Source organism: Python bivittatus, unplaced genomic scaffold, assembly GCF_059951505.1.
Source record: "Python bivittatus isolate LINGU-HERP-01145 unplaced genomic scaffold, Pbiv_v1 ctg000670_np1212, whole genome shotgun sequence".
In the NCBI taxonomy this organism is placed as follows: Eukaryota; Metazoa; Chordata; class Lepidosauria; order Squamata; family Pythonidae; genus Python; species Python bivittatus.
The window spans coordinates 4,442,553-4,460,717 of record NW_028277094.1 but is presented as its reverse complement, the minus strand read 5'-3'; the positions used below and the strand labels follow the sequence as shown (position 1 = coordinate 4,460,717).

At 34.4% G+C, this 18,165-nt stretch overlaps 1 protein-coding gene across 4 annotated transcripts in view; it reads left to right on the top strand.

The window, feature by feature from the left end:
• DIAPH2 (diaphanous related formin 2) overlaps positions 1-18,165 on the top strand; it is a 259,065-nt gene that overhangs the window by 53,391 nt on the left and 187,509 nt on the right. For all 4 annotated transcript variants that reach the window (XM_088151773.1, XM_088151771.1, XM_088151772.1 and 1 more), the window contains 8 exons: positions 2,678-2,788; positions 9,104-9,222; positions 10,254-10,370; positions 11,667-11,785; positions 12,510-12,574; positions 13,378-13,482; positions 14,802-15,083; positions 16,576-16,690. In XM_088151773.1, the coding sequence (XP_088007899.1) occupies positions 2,678-2,788; positions 9,104-9,222; positions 10,254-10,370; positions 11,667-11,785; positions 12,510-12,574; positions 13,378-13,482; positions 14,802-15,083; positions 16,576-16,690 (1,033 nt within the window). The remainder of the gene's footprint in view (positions 1-2,677; positions 2,789-9,103; positions 9,223-10,253; positions 10,371-11,666; positions 11,786-12,509; positions 12,575-13,377; positions 13,483-14,801; positions 15,084-16,575; positions 16,691-18,165) is intronic.

The window sequence follows — 18,165 nt, the reverse complement described above, 5'->3', positions numbered from 1 at the left end:
AGATTAGATGACAATGCATTTTAATTGCTACCTGTATCAAAAGGAAAATATAAAATGGCTGTAGACAGTTTCGATTCTGGTGACATTGTTTTGGGTAGCAGTTGCAGATCCCAAATAAATAAATATTCATCTCAAAGCTGTATAACAAAAGCTTGATAATCTTCTTTTATACTCTGCATAAACACATTTGAAACACCATTGCTATAAGTTTTAGAACTTCACTATTTACTGAAATTGACTTCTTTTTTTTTTACTGTTTATGAAAGCATAGAATGGTAAAATAAATGCTTCTCTTTCCTCTACACACAACAGCATATTTTAGAATAGAACTTGTTCTTATATACTTTTTATTTTTTAAAATCATTTTTCCAGAGTTCTGTATATAAGGAAGACTCACAACCATTTGTGTGCACTAAAAGCCCTGGTTCCCCATGATCTGTTTGCAGTTATTAATGTAACATTACAGTAGGATGTGTGAATGGTAGAGTTTCTGCATTTTTCGCTAAGATGTTTCTTCAGCCTAAGATCTCTGGGAATAGCTGAAATAGAACTCTTTGGATGGCTAGTTACTGTTCAAAGTGCAAGTCTTTTCACATATTGTATCTGAGACCTGAATCACTGCAGAGATAAAATCAAGCCCTGGAATGCCACCATGTGAATGAGATAATGATTGAGTTTGTGACTTCTGTCTTGTAAGGTTAAGTCCATAAGACAAGAATTATTTCTGTAATCTTGACATGACAATATGAAAACTTTGAGTGCTAGAAGGAGCCAAAAGGAAAGATTAAGTTCCCCAAAAGGTCAGGTTATGATGCAGTGATATCCTTCCCCCCCCCCCCCAAATGCAAGCTCTGTGGTGGACAATGTAATTGCCATCCAAGTTTGCTCTGTGAGAAGATCTCCTCCTCTTCTAATACCTACAAAATGGTTTGCAACAATAAAAACAGTAGTAAATAAAATTAACAATAATATTTCATAGTAACAGTGATGTACAAAACAATCTTAAAGAAAAAGAGGCCCTCCACTGTAAATGCCATAAAATGCTAGACTAAATAACAGCTTAGGCTGGACGTTTGGTCATATAGACTAAATGGGGATTAGTTTTTCAGAATTTCAACCCCTTTCCATCAGTCAATAATTTGCTATTTTGCTCAATCTAATGTTGCAACACCTGTTTTTTTATTTTCACGACACTATACTTGAAACGTTTCCTGGTCAACGTTATTATTTTCACTTCTTCTCAAGGGTAGAAGGCTTAGTAGAATTGATGCTAATTACTCTTATTTGAATAATAAAATTGTGTGTTGTCAACATCAAATATATCACGTTCTATTTTAGTGTCTTGGTTTTGAAATGGAATTACTGACAATTTATTTACTTGGTTTTTTTTTTTTTTTAAGCACATAGTGACTTTAGTATGGCCTTAAGAGATACCTATTGATCTAGATAAATAGACCCCAAATACTCAGCTTTCACATGCAATATAGGAACACTGAAATAGAAATAGGTGCTGATAGCATTATGCATGCTGCCCATGTGATACGCTCCATTATAGCGATTCCAAAGTGAATCCCCTTTAAGGACTTTGGTGATTTTTATGACTCTCAGATCCAAACTCCGTGACTGAAGGTACAACTGCAAGACTCATTAACTCGTTTCTGACTGAAATGGTCTCTCTACCAGTATTAATACAAGCAATTAAGCCAGAATTTCTCCTGGCAAAAACAATCACAGCAGATGGCACCTTTTCTCTCTATTAATTTCTGATTGGACATGTACTTTGGCTTGTTCAGTTATGTCATAGTTGTAACATAACAAGGATAATTCAGGCAACTACAATGACAGTATTACAGGCATGTGTATATTGGAAGAATTTACCAGCTTGTAGCATTTTACATATTAAAATTATATTCACTTTATGGATGGTCAAGTGATAGATTTCATGTACAACTTGCTGTGCTGATAAAATAATTTGAGAATATTTATTCCCTTGAATGATCTTGATGTGTGTGTGTGCTTTTAGCCTGCTTATAAAAAATTAAGGTTTAGTAACTTGTTCTAAACATGGTTTGCAGTTACTTCTTTCACTACTTTCTAGCATTTATTCTGCTTTTAATGACTGTAAAGCCATTGACAGTATGATGTCTGTTGCTGAAACAACAGCATTCTACTACAGGTAGTCCTCACTTACCAACCACAATAGGGACCGGCAATTCTGTTGCTAAGTGGCATGGTTGTTAGGTGTGATGTCACATGACCGTGACTTGCAACTTCCTGCTGGCTTCCCCTTTGACTTTGCTTGTCGGAAGCTGGATGTGAAGGTTGCAAAGGTGATCATGCGACCGTAAAAATGCTGCGACAGTTGCAACTTTGAGGACTGGTCGTAAGCCTCATTTTCAGCACCGCTGTAACTTTGAATGGTTGTTGAATGAGTGGTCAGTAAGCAAGGACCACCTGTAAAGACATTCCATTTAATGCATACTTCATAGAGGTATGAATAAGTGGATACATTATTGGCAATACAATATTATAGTGAAGTATATCACTGTACTGCTCTGTGAAATGAGTTTTTAGTTAGAATGTACATTTATTTGTTATTTTCTCCAATGTTTATTGCATATGTGCATTCGATATGCTGATTCTGATAAGCTACATTAACCATAACTTCTAATTACAGGTTGCCTGCATGCAGCTCATAAATGCCCTTGTCACTTCTCCAGAAGATCTTGATTTTAGGGTACACTTGAGGAATGAATTCCTGCGCTGTGGGCTAAAGAAAATATTACCAGTAAGTTAGTTGCAAAAGAAGTGCTAATGCACCAAGTACCGTGATTGCTTGCCTTATAAATCTTACACAAGTCTTGCAGGATATGGCTAAGTGTGACTTTAATGGTTCTTTATCATTTTTAATCATTGTGAAATGGGAGCAAAATTTTGCAGCGTTAAAAACGTTCAACAATGGAAAATAATTTTCTTTTTATGACAAATGATTGCTTATATTCATTTTTATTGATCTAGGGAATTTTAAAGTGTATATTGGATAGTTAATAGTGTCATGAACTTGTGACAGGGAGAATCAAATTTTAAATCAAACTGTAACTTAGACTGTGGGCTGGCTGTGTTTAAGCTTTAATTTCTGATTTCAAAATGACTTCTAAGAAACTGTAAGGGAATGAAATATTTTACACTTGTGGTAAATAACTGTTCCTCTTGTACACGCTGTTGATTTTATATATATTTTTTACACTTATTTAGGTAAGGAAAGTATATTATGTGTATAACATATAATATATCTTAACAAAGAAGCTGTTCACATTTTTAAAAAAGTCCCCTTAAATTTGAAACACAAAATAGCTATTTTCTGTTTTTATGTAGAGCAAGTACTATGGTTGAGTCTCTTAAATGTAGTAAATGAAATATTTCATTTGCTATATTTCTTTAAGAAATATTTCATTTACTAGGAATAAGAAGCAAATGAAGGAATGAATTATTTGCACTTTGAATTGTTCTGCACAGAACCAGTTAGAAAAGGAACTATAGAAGTACGGGTCTTTATCTCATTCTTTCAAAATTAAGCTGTGCTTTTAACCAATGCCAGTAGTTGATTTTTGATTCCCAAACAATCTGCAGAGGAGACATAAATGTGAATAAGTAGTTTGTTTGTTGCATAGATGAAAAAGATCCAATTCCAAAGTTAATAATAAACACAGATTATTTATGTGACATATACTATGAATGTGTATACTACTAATCATTTTTTTCCAAATTTGTAAAAGGTTGAACTAAATATTACCATCTTAAATATATATGTGTTTTCTCAGAAAGCCGTGGCAGCAGCAGAAGCTCTTTATGCATTAATGTTTCTAATGGTCTTAGGAACAGAGTAATAGTCTCCTGTATTTGGAAATTAAATTTTTTTAATTAAATTACTGCTTCTGTAAACAAATTACCAGGATAAAGGCTTCTGACTCAGGCAAAATTCCCAGTGCTGTACAAAAATAGTCAATTTTCACTGTGACAGTGAGTGAATTCTTCTCACATTCGGCATCGTTTAGAAGCAGTTTACGACGTGGCATCTTGTTTGCCTAAAAATGGGACCAAATATTCTAATTCATTTTGCATAAAGCATCAATTTAAAAAGTTGGCTTGGGTCAAACTCATTGCAGAAAGGATGGTCAGAAAGATGATGGTCTTCTGTTTAAACATGATTTGGTAGCATCTTCATTCTGACAGAAAACCACTTTACAAGGTATCTGAGGTAAGGGAAGTCACCAGTTAGTTGAGATTTTTTCTCCAGTTGAGCAATGTAGTTCATTTTAGCTTCTTCTACTCTTAAATAGAAAAAGCAATTACCAATTCTGACTGGATAAGCCAGCGTGCAGAAGAATTTAAGATCCAAATGCCTGTGGGGGACAAGGAAAACCATACAGGCTTCCTGAAATGTGACCCACTTGTCAGATGATTTAAACCCTGATGACCCATATCAGAGTATAGGAGTATTCTCTGGTTCTTATACAGCTGGACAATATTTACGCCTAATTACAGGCTCTGCATTTTTTTATGTAACACATCAGTCACTACTGGTGTCTAACACTATTAAATGGGTACAGATGGTTGACATGGGAATCTCCAGCAACTGTGTTTGCATGAGCAAACCCTTTTGCATTTTATAGCATGCAGCTATAATTTTTCACAGCCCTGAACACTTGGCATTTGATCACGTAAATGCAGTAAAAGTAATATGTTTTGCTGGGGATATCTGAAAATGCATCACATCTTTTTCTTAGAGCTTTAAAATACCATGTTCTTAGACCTCTAGTGAATTATTTCATTACCAAAGTAAGAAATCCATTATTTCAATTTAATCAGCATGCCCTTTCTTAAAGCTTGTTTTCCTAGATTTTAGGTTGGACTTGGATTATATTTTCTGCAAATGAAGTTGATGTAGAGCATCTTTTAGGTCATCTCAACTCTTGTTGGGAAAAGGGATGCCTTGGCAAATAGCCAGTAAATGCTGAGTACAGCTTTCCTTTAAAGCTTATAAGTTCAGGATATTAAGTGGCATGTGAGAGATCAGCTTCATCCTGAAGTTTAAGTATGAAACTGGGACTTGTGAGGAAATATTGCAGTGCAGAGACCTCTACTTAGGATGATGGGTAACCAGTCATGATCTGTTTGAAGATATTCTATATCCTTGTCAGATGGGTGCAAGTTTCCTCAAGTCTTTGCTTCCTCTTTTTCTTTCTTAGTTAAATAATGTGAAAACATCATTGACTAAACTTTGTAAAATAAACATTCCTACCATTATAGAAATATTTTGTCATTTAAACTAAGTTGTCTCTTCCATTATACTGCTTTAGAATGTTACCACATCAACAAATGCCAAAAATATTTGTAGGAACTTACTAGGAACTTACTAGACCAGTGTTTCTTAACCTTATCAACTTTAAGATGTGTTGACTTCAACTCCAGAATTCCCCAACATACAAGTGAGAAACCCTGTACTAGACTAATAGAGGGATCGACAACCTTGTTGAGTGGAGTCATAGCATAATGTAGGCATGGTTGTGTCTCTGAATGCCTTTATACGTTGATATGCCTGTCTGTTTATCATGAGGTTTGAGCAGAGACCCCTGGTTTCTGTCTTTTCAAATATGTCAGAGTAGGAAACATTGAGCTTATCTTGGATACTAAGAGACAAGTTGAGGATTCCAGTTCAGAAAACAAATATAGGCACCACGTTCCCGTTGACAAAAGGAAGTCATTAGTGAAGGCCTGAGCCTTGTTTATTTGCGATAAGCCATGATTCTCAGAAATTCTGACTTCCAAACTCTCCCATTTGCTCCCTCAAAAGAGAGCGTAGTGAAAGAAAAGGATTCTGCGATTGCAAAACTATATAGCAGCACAATATATATTGGAAATTCACCAAGACGTAACTTTGCCTCACTTTTCTCTATCATTACCATGTTGAAACATAACATGATATATTGTTTTTCATAGCACAGCAAAACACAGTATATTGTATTAGGTGAGATTTTCTTTTTGAAGGTATTTATATTTTTTTCCCCCACATTTCAAAGGAAATTGCTATATTTCTAATTTCTTTAACTTTGTAAAATGCAGTTGGGATAACAGATTGCAAATGAAGATGGTTTTATAACCTTTGTCATAATTTAGATTTTAATTTGACTGGTCACTTGGGGTTCCAATTTTAATAAAAACTAAAATACAGAATGATAAAGGGAAGGTAATAGTTTACCGGATATAATCACTCACGTAAACATTTAATAAAGCAGGACATGGGCAAATTTGATCAATTACACAGTAGTTTTGGAGGACAGTTATTGTGCAGCCTATTTTATAGCAAACCATCATGACTGACAGACGCACACATTTAATTAAATCTTTTATTCTTCAACTGCAGGTTCTCTTGCTGAGGACCTCAAATCACCACATTGGCTTTTCGTGAATATAATTTATGAGTATAATTAAGCCACTTAAAAATAAGAATTTAAGGGACATTAAGACAGAATTACCTTTCTCTGTTTAATTGAAATAGCAACTGAGATTAATAAAATCTAAATATCTATAAAAACTAAAATGGAGAGATGTTACTAATCTAATGATTGGATGATCTTTTATTATATATATATTTTTGTTGAGTTTATTGCCTGTATAACCCTAATGTTTCTTTACTTGTCAATGGGACTATTTCAGAATTAAGTACATTTCTGATATTTCCAATTTTAGAAAGAAACATTCTTATACTGACTATGCTAATTCCCAAGTTTATGGTAGAACCGGAGCTCAGTAGACTTCTTTGCGGGCATTTTTGATACAGTATATCATCATATTCTTACAATCATTAGATGATACTATTTATGATGGTGTATTTAAAAAGTTTTTAAACAGCCTAAGTTGTCGTAAGATAGGCACAGTGCATTCAGATTGCTTCCTTTCCTTGCAGATAATCCTATTGTCTTTCTACGAATCCTTGAAGAAAAGGACAAGTCTATGCCGCTGCATTTATTTTATTATTTATTTGAAATATTTCTATATTGGTATCTTTAAACAACCAGAGTGTATAAACATTCAAAACAATAAAACTATCACCATATTAGGTGTTATATATCTAGCTTACCTTCTTGATAGGCAGATCGAAAGATCATCACTTGATATAATCCAATGTTTTTCAGCCTTAGCAACTTTAAGATGTGTGGAATTGAAGTCCACACATCTTAAAGTTGCTAAGGTTGAGAAACACTGATATAATCAGTTGTTTTCTTTATGGCTAACCACAGATTCCACATTCCTGACATTTTTATTGTAGACTCCACACCTTGTCTTCCCCCTTCTTCTGTTGCCATCTTTGAATGTGATTATGGAGCATTACTTGAAAGCTACAGGATTAAAAGCATCATAGTAAAAACTTCAAGGTGATATATTAATCCCAACGATCACTAGTGTGGCATGCTATAAAAGTTTGGATGCATGTGCTTTTAATGCATTACAAATAAAACCTCACACTAATATTTAAATAATACTTGAATTTAGGCCACACTGGTTTGATATAAACCCATAATTACCTGTATAAGTACCAGGATTCAAAAATATAATATGCAAGCTTTAAATTTCACAAAAACAATACATTTTTATAGCAGAATACATTATAATTTCCTTAATATATTTTGTAATCATAAATAGAAACTGCATACACTAGTGGAAAACCCATTTTGAGATTCTTAATGATTGATAATATTACACAATTACCATTTAAGTAAATGAGGACTACAGCTGTCAGGACAGCATCATATTATCTTCAACAATTTTTAAGTATAGTCAAAAAAAACAAAATGAAAGTAGGCAACAAAGTGATTTATGGCCTCTAGACTCCAAAAATGTTTAATTTTAACATGTCCATCTTTTAAATGTATCCATTGTCTTGTTACTGATTTAATGGATTAATAAAAAAGCACATATATTACTATATTACCTATTTCTAATTTTGGTAATTTTATATGAATATAATTGGCTTCCTTCGTAATTCAGTCTATATTATTTATTTGTTTCTTTAAAGAATTTACATGGCCATCCACTTCAAAAAATGTGCTCTGGATGTTTTACAAGAAAAAGCAGTCAAAGATAAAGCAACAGTTAATCTCTATTTTATTTTATGCATTTAAATACTTTTTTCTGAGAAGGGTCTGTAGGTTTTACCAGACTCTCAAAGAGGTCCATGTCATAAAAAGGTTAAAAATTCCTGTCTTAGAAGGAAGAATTACATGTTTTAGCAGTATTAGGGGGAAAAAAGCTTCTTCTGCCAAGAATACTACCTCACTACAGGCAAATGAACTTGAAAAATGAATTTGATATAACTGGTCCATTCTTAGAATTCACAATGTTAAATGCTGTCAATATCATGCTTTATAAATAGATTGTGGAAAGATTTCATGTTGTTGAGAAAAGTACTGAGTGAAAACTAAACAGACTTTAAGATAAGATTCTGAGCAACTGACGATAGTAGTTTTAGTTTGATTTTATACATAAAATGCATAAAATGCTTGGGCAAAAGTGATTCTTCCACTACACATTTCTTGGGATAGACATTCACAATTTTGATAGCAGAATAGCAGCAGTTTTACCAGAATTCTTAAAATGCCATACTTGGGACTGTTGTGGTTGGATATATCAGCAGCGTTGATGTTTTAAATAATTTGATTAGAACTGCATGTTGTAATAGTTAAGGTGGTTCTGAACCATTATATTGGACCAATTTTTTATTTGGTCTAGCCAAGTTTGGATTTGGGATGTGTGTCAAAGTTATGTAATCTGATACTTTTTTGTTACATTGCAAAACATTGAAGGACCTGAATTGTATGAACTTCACTATGATGAAACAATCACAAACGTAAACAGGGGGGAGAGAATATATGGTAGACTCTAATAACTTTATTTGAAATTCAGCCAGTTTCAATTTCCATCTGACTTTCCCAGATATGTGCAGGTACGAAGTTGAAGAATGAGTGTTTAATATTTGTTTATGCTTAATGGTACTATACATTTAGAAGATGTAAACTGTTCAAATTACTTTATGGAATACTAGGACTTAAAAGAGAAAGAGAATGAAGAACTTGATATTCAGTTGAAAGTATTTGATGAAAACAAAGAGGAAGACTTAACTGAATTGGCCCATCGTCTCAATGACATCAAAGTGGAAATGGAATATCCTTTAAAAAAATTATACTGTTTTCCTTAGAACTGAACAGTAGCAGAGAATGAGAAAGCTTTGAACCCAGAATAAGTTACATTAATGTACAAGAAGCAGATACATGTAGAAGTTTTTGACAAATATATAAGGAATAGTGGTAATTATTTAAAATTGTGTATAGGTCAGTTAAGACTAATGACAATACTTATACTGAACGTTTTTCTTGGTACTAAACAGATTATTGGGTTCATGTTAGTGTGTTTGTGGGAGCTAAAACAAACCTTGTGATTTTGTTTAAGTCACACAATAACTTTACACCTAATGGATACTTGGGTGTTTTTTTTTTTTTTTAATGTATAATGAAGGCTGGATGTCAAATAAGTAGCTGGCTATTGCAAGTCATATGTTATATTCAACTTTATTTAGTACACTATTAATTTATTGCCCCATTATTCCCTTGGTGTTCCAATTTCATAATACTGAAGTCACAACTTACAGAATTCCTTTACCAGGATACAGGCTGGAGCTTTTCCTTGCAGCAGCCCCACATTTGTGGAACACCCTATCAGTGGCAGGCCTTGTACTTACAGTTTTAGAAAACCCAAAATATTAATGTGTTGTCTTTTTTTTTTTAAGTGTATTTGGGCTGCCAGCTATCTCCACTGATACTGTGTGGATTTATTTTCTTAACTGTTTCAATATGTTTTAATAACTTAAAGAGCTAGAGGTATTGTTAGTTTTGGACATTCCTCATATTGAAAAATAAAAACAGGGAGCTTAAGTTTAGTAGTAATCCAAAGATCACTACATTAAACAATTAAACGTTCCAGTGTTAAATAATAGCATTTAAAATATTACTTTAATTTTTTGTTGTGGTAGTAAATGGAGATTTAAAATGTGTGTCCTAGTTTAGAGTTCAAAGTCAGTGTCCAATATTTGTAACGCAGTAGAAGAATTTTCAAGGTTCTTTCAGTCTTGATTTTCAAAAACTATAGTCATTATATGTGGTTCAGCTATTTTGACATTTCCTTAATGGTCCTTTTACTGATGTGAATGAAGTTTACCACCTGTTATATAACATGTTGAAAGAAACAACGTCAGAAAACTACTTTCTATCAATTTTACAACATTTTCTACTCATTAGGAATGATTATTACATACGGTAAGCCAGTTATTCTGCTTTTTATTTTTAAGTGGTGCATCCTGTTCTTTAATTAAGTGAGCATGTCATGTAGTAAAGGGAACATGCACCCCTATCTTTCTTTTCAGGTAGAACCATCAGAGAGACATTTCTTTTTCCTTGATAAATTAACCGCTAATACCTTCAAGTTGATTCCATTGCAAAAGATCAGATCCCATTATGTTTTTGCGGGAGGTAAAACAGATCTTGTGATTCTGTTTAAGTCACCAGAAAACTTTAAACACGAGGGCTACTCAGGTGTAAGTCTAAGTTCAGGTAAATCTTATTAATTCTGGACTTCTTCATCAAATTATGTATTTAAGGCATCAAATTAAGGAGGAAAAGAAATTAAAAAATTGTAGAAGCAAGGAAAGAAAGTGTTACCATTGTCCATAAGCAGTTTCATTTAAATAAAATGCTCAGTCCTTAAAATTATGATCACACACCCTGAAGCAATCAAGCAGTGAAATATATTCTAGTGCCCTTGTTTTTATCTAGTTCAAGGAGGAGAAGGAGTAATTGGCACAGAGAAAGCAAATATTTGATCCATTCTGGACGTTCTTCAGGTTAGCACTGTGTACCAATGTCCATATTTATCATCATCTTGAGCTTGTGGAAATAGCTTCAGAAAGTGTGAAGCTAAGGGATCATTTTCTCCTTTCTTTCCCAACCCAATTCCTTGTGGATATTTATACCTATGCAAGGTTGGTTTATTTGGAAAATTTATATGGCTGTCCATTTTAAACAAGGAACTCTGGGCAACTAACAATTTAAAAAATCGTATTCAGTATATAAATGTATGTATATATGTAGAACTGCAGAATACAATTAAGAATAGTCATCAGATGATAACCAAGATGCCTCAAAACGAAACCTTACACACCAGCAGGCAAATCATGCTTCACTAGTGTCCTGGCCCTAACGCCTGAGGAAAACACCATGTCTTCACATCCTTCTGGAAGGCCAATAGGATGTGGCCATCTAGATCTCAGGGAGAAACCTGTTACAAAGAGAGGTACTGCTGTAGAGAAAGCATGTTTCCTGGTTCACACAAGATGGCGTTCTTTCAGAGAGAGGGCCCAGAGCATGTCTACCTCAATATCTAAATTAATAAACTAACACAAATTAAACAGTTACACTGAATCAGTCAGTTGTCACATGCTTGAAAATGGATGATCTCATCCTGCTTGCTAGGTAGACTAAATGATTCTCCATTTTTAAGTGTGCCTATAGAATTTCTTTATTACAAAAATGATTGCGTTTTATTTTTCACACCAGCCCTCAGTATTACAAGATAATAGAAGAATGTGTTTCCCAGATAGTATTACACTGTAGTGGTATGGATCCCGACTTCAAGTGTAGAGGGAGGCTGGATGTAGACTTCACGCATCTAGTAGGTAAGTGCGTCTTTTTTACTGTTTTCATTATTTTCATAATTATAATTTAAGAATTCTTTTCGTGGGGTCAGTTTTTCTACCGTAAGAAGTGGGTCATCGAAAGTTACGTCCTTTTGATTTCAGTGAATGGAGGGTAGAAAAAAAAGTTTCTTATTGAAATTGCTGAGACCAAAAGGTACTTGTCCTGTTCCTATATTTTTAGTGGAATTTATATACAGCATGTGTTAATGATTCAGTGCTTTGTGATCTCTTGTTTATTCTGGCTATAGACATTCTCCATATTCATGTCGAAATTCCACTGATTTTGGAGCAGGAAGATTAGAAATGAATGCATTATCATCAGAGTTTTAGGAAGAATGATTACATGTTTAGCTTTTGTCAGCTGCAGTACTGTTGTGATCTGTGTTAATTTCATTTCTGAATATTTTGAGAAATGTAAAAAAAAAAATGAAAATAGGCATATGTGATTTTTTTAAAATAAAAGTTTTAGTGAGGAGAGAGAATTCCGGGAAGGCTTCAGTACTTCAGCATAATTTTTTTTTTTTTTTGAAAAAATCCTTTATAAAACAAATCTCAGGCTGTTCAAGAACATTTTTTTTTAATCCAGATAATTTTAAAAACTATTTGCTTCCTGTCAGAAGCAGTGCTGTCTCTGTATGATGTTGTACATCTTTGACTTTTAAAATGGTATTTATGTTGGGCTTTATAATTTGAATCCTTTCAGACAGCTGTGTGGACAAAGCAAAGGTTGAACAAAGTGAACAGAAAGCTGCAGATTTTTCCAAAAAGGTAGGCACAAAACAACTCCTCATATTGCAGCCTTTCTAAACCTTTCTTTGATATATTTCTACGTAATTTACTTTTTTTTTTTTAAGGTCTTAGATTTCAGAATTTAGTGTTGTTATGTTTATATGTGAATACAGCTGTACATGGATATGGTAAAAAAGCATGCACTTGGATAATTAGTAATTATTTAAATAATAAATTAAGCTATTTAAATTAATAATTGAATGATGCCTCTGCAACCAGGCAGAGCTTAGGTGTTAATTGAAATTGGTGCAGTCGGTGTGATAGGAACTCTTTTATGTGTCTCTTACAGATTGCCCTATCCTAGCTTGAAGTCCTTAAATAGCCCTTGTAGGCAACATATTATCTCCTGTCCTGTCCTATGCGGGAAGAGCTTTAGCCAAATCATCTTTAAGATAAACATTCCTGTTTGTCTCTAACCTATTTCTGTGGCTAGCCAGGGATTATATGTTGAGTGAAGAACTTTTAACCACTGGATTTCCCATCTCCAGTTAATCATTTGGGGCAATTCCACATATATTAATTAGAATAAATAATACTTTCCATTGCTTAACCTAATTTTTTTATAATGAAAAAGCCTACTGCTAGTTCACAGTTATATGAAGGAAACTATCTCAAGACACTTTTTGCTGTGATTACCTTGCCCACCCCTCTACCACCCTGGCATTATTTTCACTAGTCCAGGAAGCCAGACAGACTTCTTTTGCTCAATCTTTCATTCTTGCATAGCAGTATTAAGTTTGGACCAAGATTAATGATTATTTCCATACTGGTGATCATTGCAGTTTGATGAAGAATTTACAGCTCGTCAGGAAGCCCAAGCTGAGCTTCAAATACGAGAAGAAAAAATCAAAGAACTTGAAGCTGAAATCCAGCAGTTGCGGACCCAGGTAACATAACTCAGTGGCATCGTTACCCTATTGAAATGATTTTTGATTTGAAGGAAATAAGGTGCTAATGGCTAAATATATGTTAAGAATGGCTGGAAGAAGAAATGTTATTTCATGGTTCAAGGTAGGCAGAGATGCGGGTTTCTTCTACTCAGATGTCAATAAGAGGGACCCATAATACTGAGCATCAAAGTGAAATTAAATAGAAGAATCCTCTTTTTTTAAAAAAAAATGGTTTTATTTAAAATCTCATTATTGTATTAATGCATTTAAATGCTTACAAAATATGTTTAAAAATATAATATTATTAATATCCTTGATACTTAAGATTAAGTACCAGTAGAAGCTAAACATTGTTAGAAACATAGAGGTGTATTTAAAGTTGAAGGATTTAAAAAAAAGCAGAACGAATTTAATCTTTAATTTTAATTTTTATAGGCAGTTTAAAAATAATGAACATTTAGCCTTTTGATAGTCTGTCATTGAAAGTTCATTTGTTCTGGTTGAGTTTATTCTAAAAAAGAATCCTAATGAGTACATATTCAATTTATGGAGTGGTTATAAGAGTATTGTCATATTTTACAAAAAGAAGACATGCTGGTGTTTTGTTCATGGCTTCATAAGGTGTTATGATATTGCTGATATTAGTTCAGATAATGAATTTCCCTCAAGTTACCTTGCTAGTACAAAAATTAAGAATCACCGCTAAGAATAGGCTCTTCATCCTAATTTTCCTGCCTATACAGTTAACGTAATTTAGAAAATTGATTTTCTGAGGTAGTGAGTATTTAAATATGGGAACCTTAAGATTATAATTCAGTTTCAGCTAGTTGGCTTCTCCTCTAACAGTTCTATGAATACCACATAGATAAAAATATCCTAAAACCCTTGGAATGTACTTTTGTTAACGGACCCTTTTTCTTGTTTTCAAATCTCACTTCATTAATTCTCTTGATCTGTTTTAATGTGAAGGAACTCTTACCAAAGTTACACATGGCACTTGCTGCTTCTTATTGCAATGAAGTGCCAAAAAGGTAACCCATTTCTGTTACATAACTCTACTGATTTGAAAATGGTTTTTTCCCTATGACCATATTTTCATTCATGATGGATTTCAACTCAGTGAAATGCTTGAATAAGATGTAACAGAACATAATTGGGTGAACTTACATCATGGCTGGGAGATATCTAGAATAAGAATTTTCTTAGATTGCCATTTAATACATTTATTTAATGCAATTTATTATGCACTTTTAATGGCATGTGGATAACATTTTTTCCTCTTCCCCCTCTCCTTATCCCAAATCTTTCTTTTGTAGGGTTCTGTATCTTCAAGTGGTGTTCCTCCTCCTCCTCCTCCACCACCACCACCACCCCCTCCAGTTTCTGATGCCCCTCCTCCTCCTCCACCTCCACCACCACTACCTGGAAGTGCACCCCCTCCACCCCCTCCTTTATTTGGAGGGTTTGGGCCACCTCCTCCTCCTCCTATGTTTGGTGGCATTCCTTCTCTAGTAGCTACACCAGTGCTGCCTTTTGGGATAAAGCCAAAGAAGAAGTACAGCCCAGAAGTGACCATGAAGAGAATCAACTGGGCAAAGGTATCTATATCAAACATCTTGAACATTTGCTCTAACTTTTTTCCTAATCTTAAAGAGAATAATGCCTGCATGCTGCTGAAATGGTTTTGAATATACAAATGACGTTGTTTAATCTTCATTTATTTTTGAAGCTAATCGTTTTTCCATGGACTGTTGGTATATTAATCTTTAACACTTGTTAGTGGTTGGGGATATTCTTAAGGGATATTGGGAGCTCTTACTTAGAGCTGTGACAGACATGGTCATTGTTTTATATATCTGTATAAATGTAGTCTATCATTTTCCCTCTGGCATGAAAGGTACAGATTCAATAAAATATTTTAAAAACCATCATAAACCATTGTGGTCATAAACTAGTTTATAATACTATATTTAATAGAAAAATGTTTCAGGCAGGCTGTAATGGCCTGTTGGGGCGAGGGATGTAATTTTAGTTTTAATAACCTTGATTTCTCCATGGGGTGAAAGTGGGGAATACCTCAACACATTTTGGACATGTTACATCTATATGAAGAATAAAATCCAAGAATAAAATAGATATTGCAAAACGTCTTTTTTGCTTGCTTTTTATTAATAATTTACTGTTCTGGGTTCTGTTTGAATAATTTAAGTGGCATCTATAAATCAGTTTATTATTATGTATTCTATTGTAGTAGATGAGCAGTAGGAAGCTGATAATATGTGCATAATATTATGTAAGTTTAGGACAGGAACTTCTGAAGATTATCTTTTTCTAAGGTGTTTATTTATTATGAATGCATAGCACAACACAATAAACATTCTGTCAGGCTTGCAGTTGAGTTCTATAAACACTACTTATTATTATCCTATTGGACATGAGCTGGAAAGTGTGTTTGAATAGATCTTCATTTTAGCAATGTAATGTTCAATATAGCAACATAATTCCAATGCACTGGATTAGATTTTGAGAAGCAAACAGAGAGGAATATAATAATAGGAGCTCCTTAGAACGAACTCAGCTTTCATTCTGTGGATTCTGCAAAGGAAAAAGGGTTAAACACTTTTCCATACCTTTATTTAAAACATCAGATATACTAAAATACCAGTTGTGCTAAAAGAATGAAGTTTTCTTGGTAAGAGTATAGAAGTGGTTTGCCCTTGCCTTCTTGTGAGACAGTTTTTTCTTTACTTCCCTGTCTGTATCTCTAGGATTTCTTATTATGCCAAATACTAACTAGGTCCTGCTCAGCTTTCAAGGTCAGCTAGATGCCATCAGCTAGGTAGAACATAAGATGCCACCACACTCTTACTGAAGCAGATTTTACCATCTTTTTTGAAGAATACTTATATTTTTGTTCCTTTTTTTAAGCGTCTTGTTTCTCATTTGATGGAGAAGATTGAAAACTTCAATCTTTGAATAATTTGCTTTGATTGCAGGATGTACAGATGTAATGATCTGCCACTGTCATGATTTGTGGAGGGTTAAGTGATTTAAATTGATAGTATATAATTAGGTTCATTTTCATTTCAGGTTGAACCGCATGAAATACAAGAACATTGTTTTTGGGTAAAAGCTAAGGATGAAAAATTTGAAAATCCAGATCTGTTTGCCAAGCTGGCACTCACTTTTGCCACACAGATGAAGGGTAATTATTTCTCTTTTCTTAAATGATCTGTCAGTAATGGGTATGTGGATTGATAATAATATTACACAGATTATGCCTTAGAGATCAGTGCAAAAACTACTACTAATGTGACCATAAAATCTAAGTTTTGAGAGCTAGGAGATAACAGAGAAAGCAAGAAGGAGTTGGCAGTAAGGATGCATAGTATTTATGGGCTGGAAGGGAGGCAGTTGAGGTAAAGGAGAAAACAGGAATCATCTCAGTGTTTTTGCTATTCTAGACCTAAAAGATAAAATAGAATCACAATGATTTAAGGGAGTGGTACATAGTAGAAGCTCAAAAGCAAGGTCATGGGTTCAAAAGTTCTTTCCTAGGATATGAAGAATGAATGACATATAATGTTCTCCCAAACAGGATGGAATCCTAGATTGTTTCAGTTTTATAATAGCTAATGGAATGAACCTTTTATTTCCTCACTCTTGAATGGAAACTATTAGGTTTCTTCTTGCGTAAGCTCAGCTTGTGTTGCCTGGGTGGTATAGATATAGAAGATTTTAATACCTTATTGAGTACCCTAAGTTATGACGTACACAGATACACTTATTCTAGCCTTTGCAAACAAGACACATTTTTGTGTAAATTGCACAGCATAATAGTAGCTCCTGGGCTATGGTAGGCTTGCATTTTCTTTCCTGCCCTAAAGCAAAATACTTCGTGTTGCTTTTAGGTTAGTTGCAGTGTTACTTTTCCAATCAAGTTAAAAACTCTGTGTTGAAAGTAGTATATTAAATTCTTATTTAGACCCAGCCATTCCTCATTTGCAGATGATGATGATGATCATTTGTTATAGCTGTCCCACTCCAGCAGACTCTGGATGGCTTACAATATCCAATATCAAATTTTAAACAAAAACATAACCACACAGTCTAACAGCCGAGACAAAACCAAGCGTAACAATAAAACAAGCAAACAAAAACTACCCACACAACAGGGGCTCTGCAAATAACCCCAGGCCTGAGAACACAGCCAGGACTCAAGAGACTTCCGGAACCCTAAGAGAGTGGGCACCATCTCTGGGAGGATGCCGCTCCAGAGGGCAGGGTCAGTGACAGAGAAAGCATGCTTCTTCTGTCCCAGAGAATGACAGTGTTTAATTGAGGGGACTTGGAGTACCCCCACTCTGCCTGAACATACTGGACAGGCAAATACCATGGGAAACAGTCTCACAGATAACGAGGCCCTATGCCATGAAGAGTTGTACAGGTGATGACCAGCACCTTGAATTGTACCCAGAAGCCAACTGGTAGCCAACGCAGCTCACATAGCGGCGATGACACATGAGTATTACATGCTTGCGCTGCTGTATTTTGGACCCAAGGGTGAATACTGAGGGAAAGACATTGGGACAATTCATGGTGTCCCCAATGTCCCTGAGTGTGGTCCACCCTCAGATTCCCACCATCCATACCTCCCACCACCCACCTCTATCTGCAGCT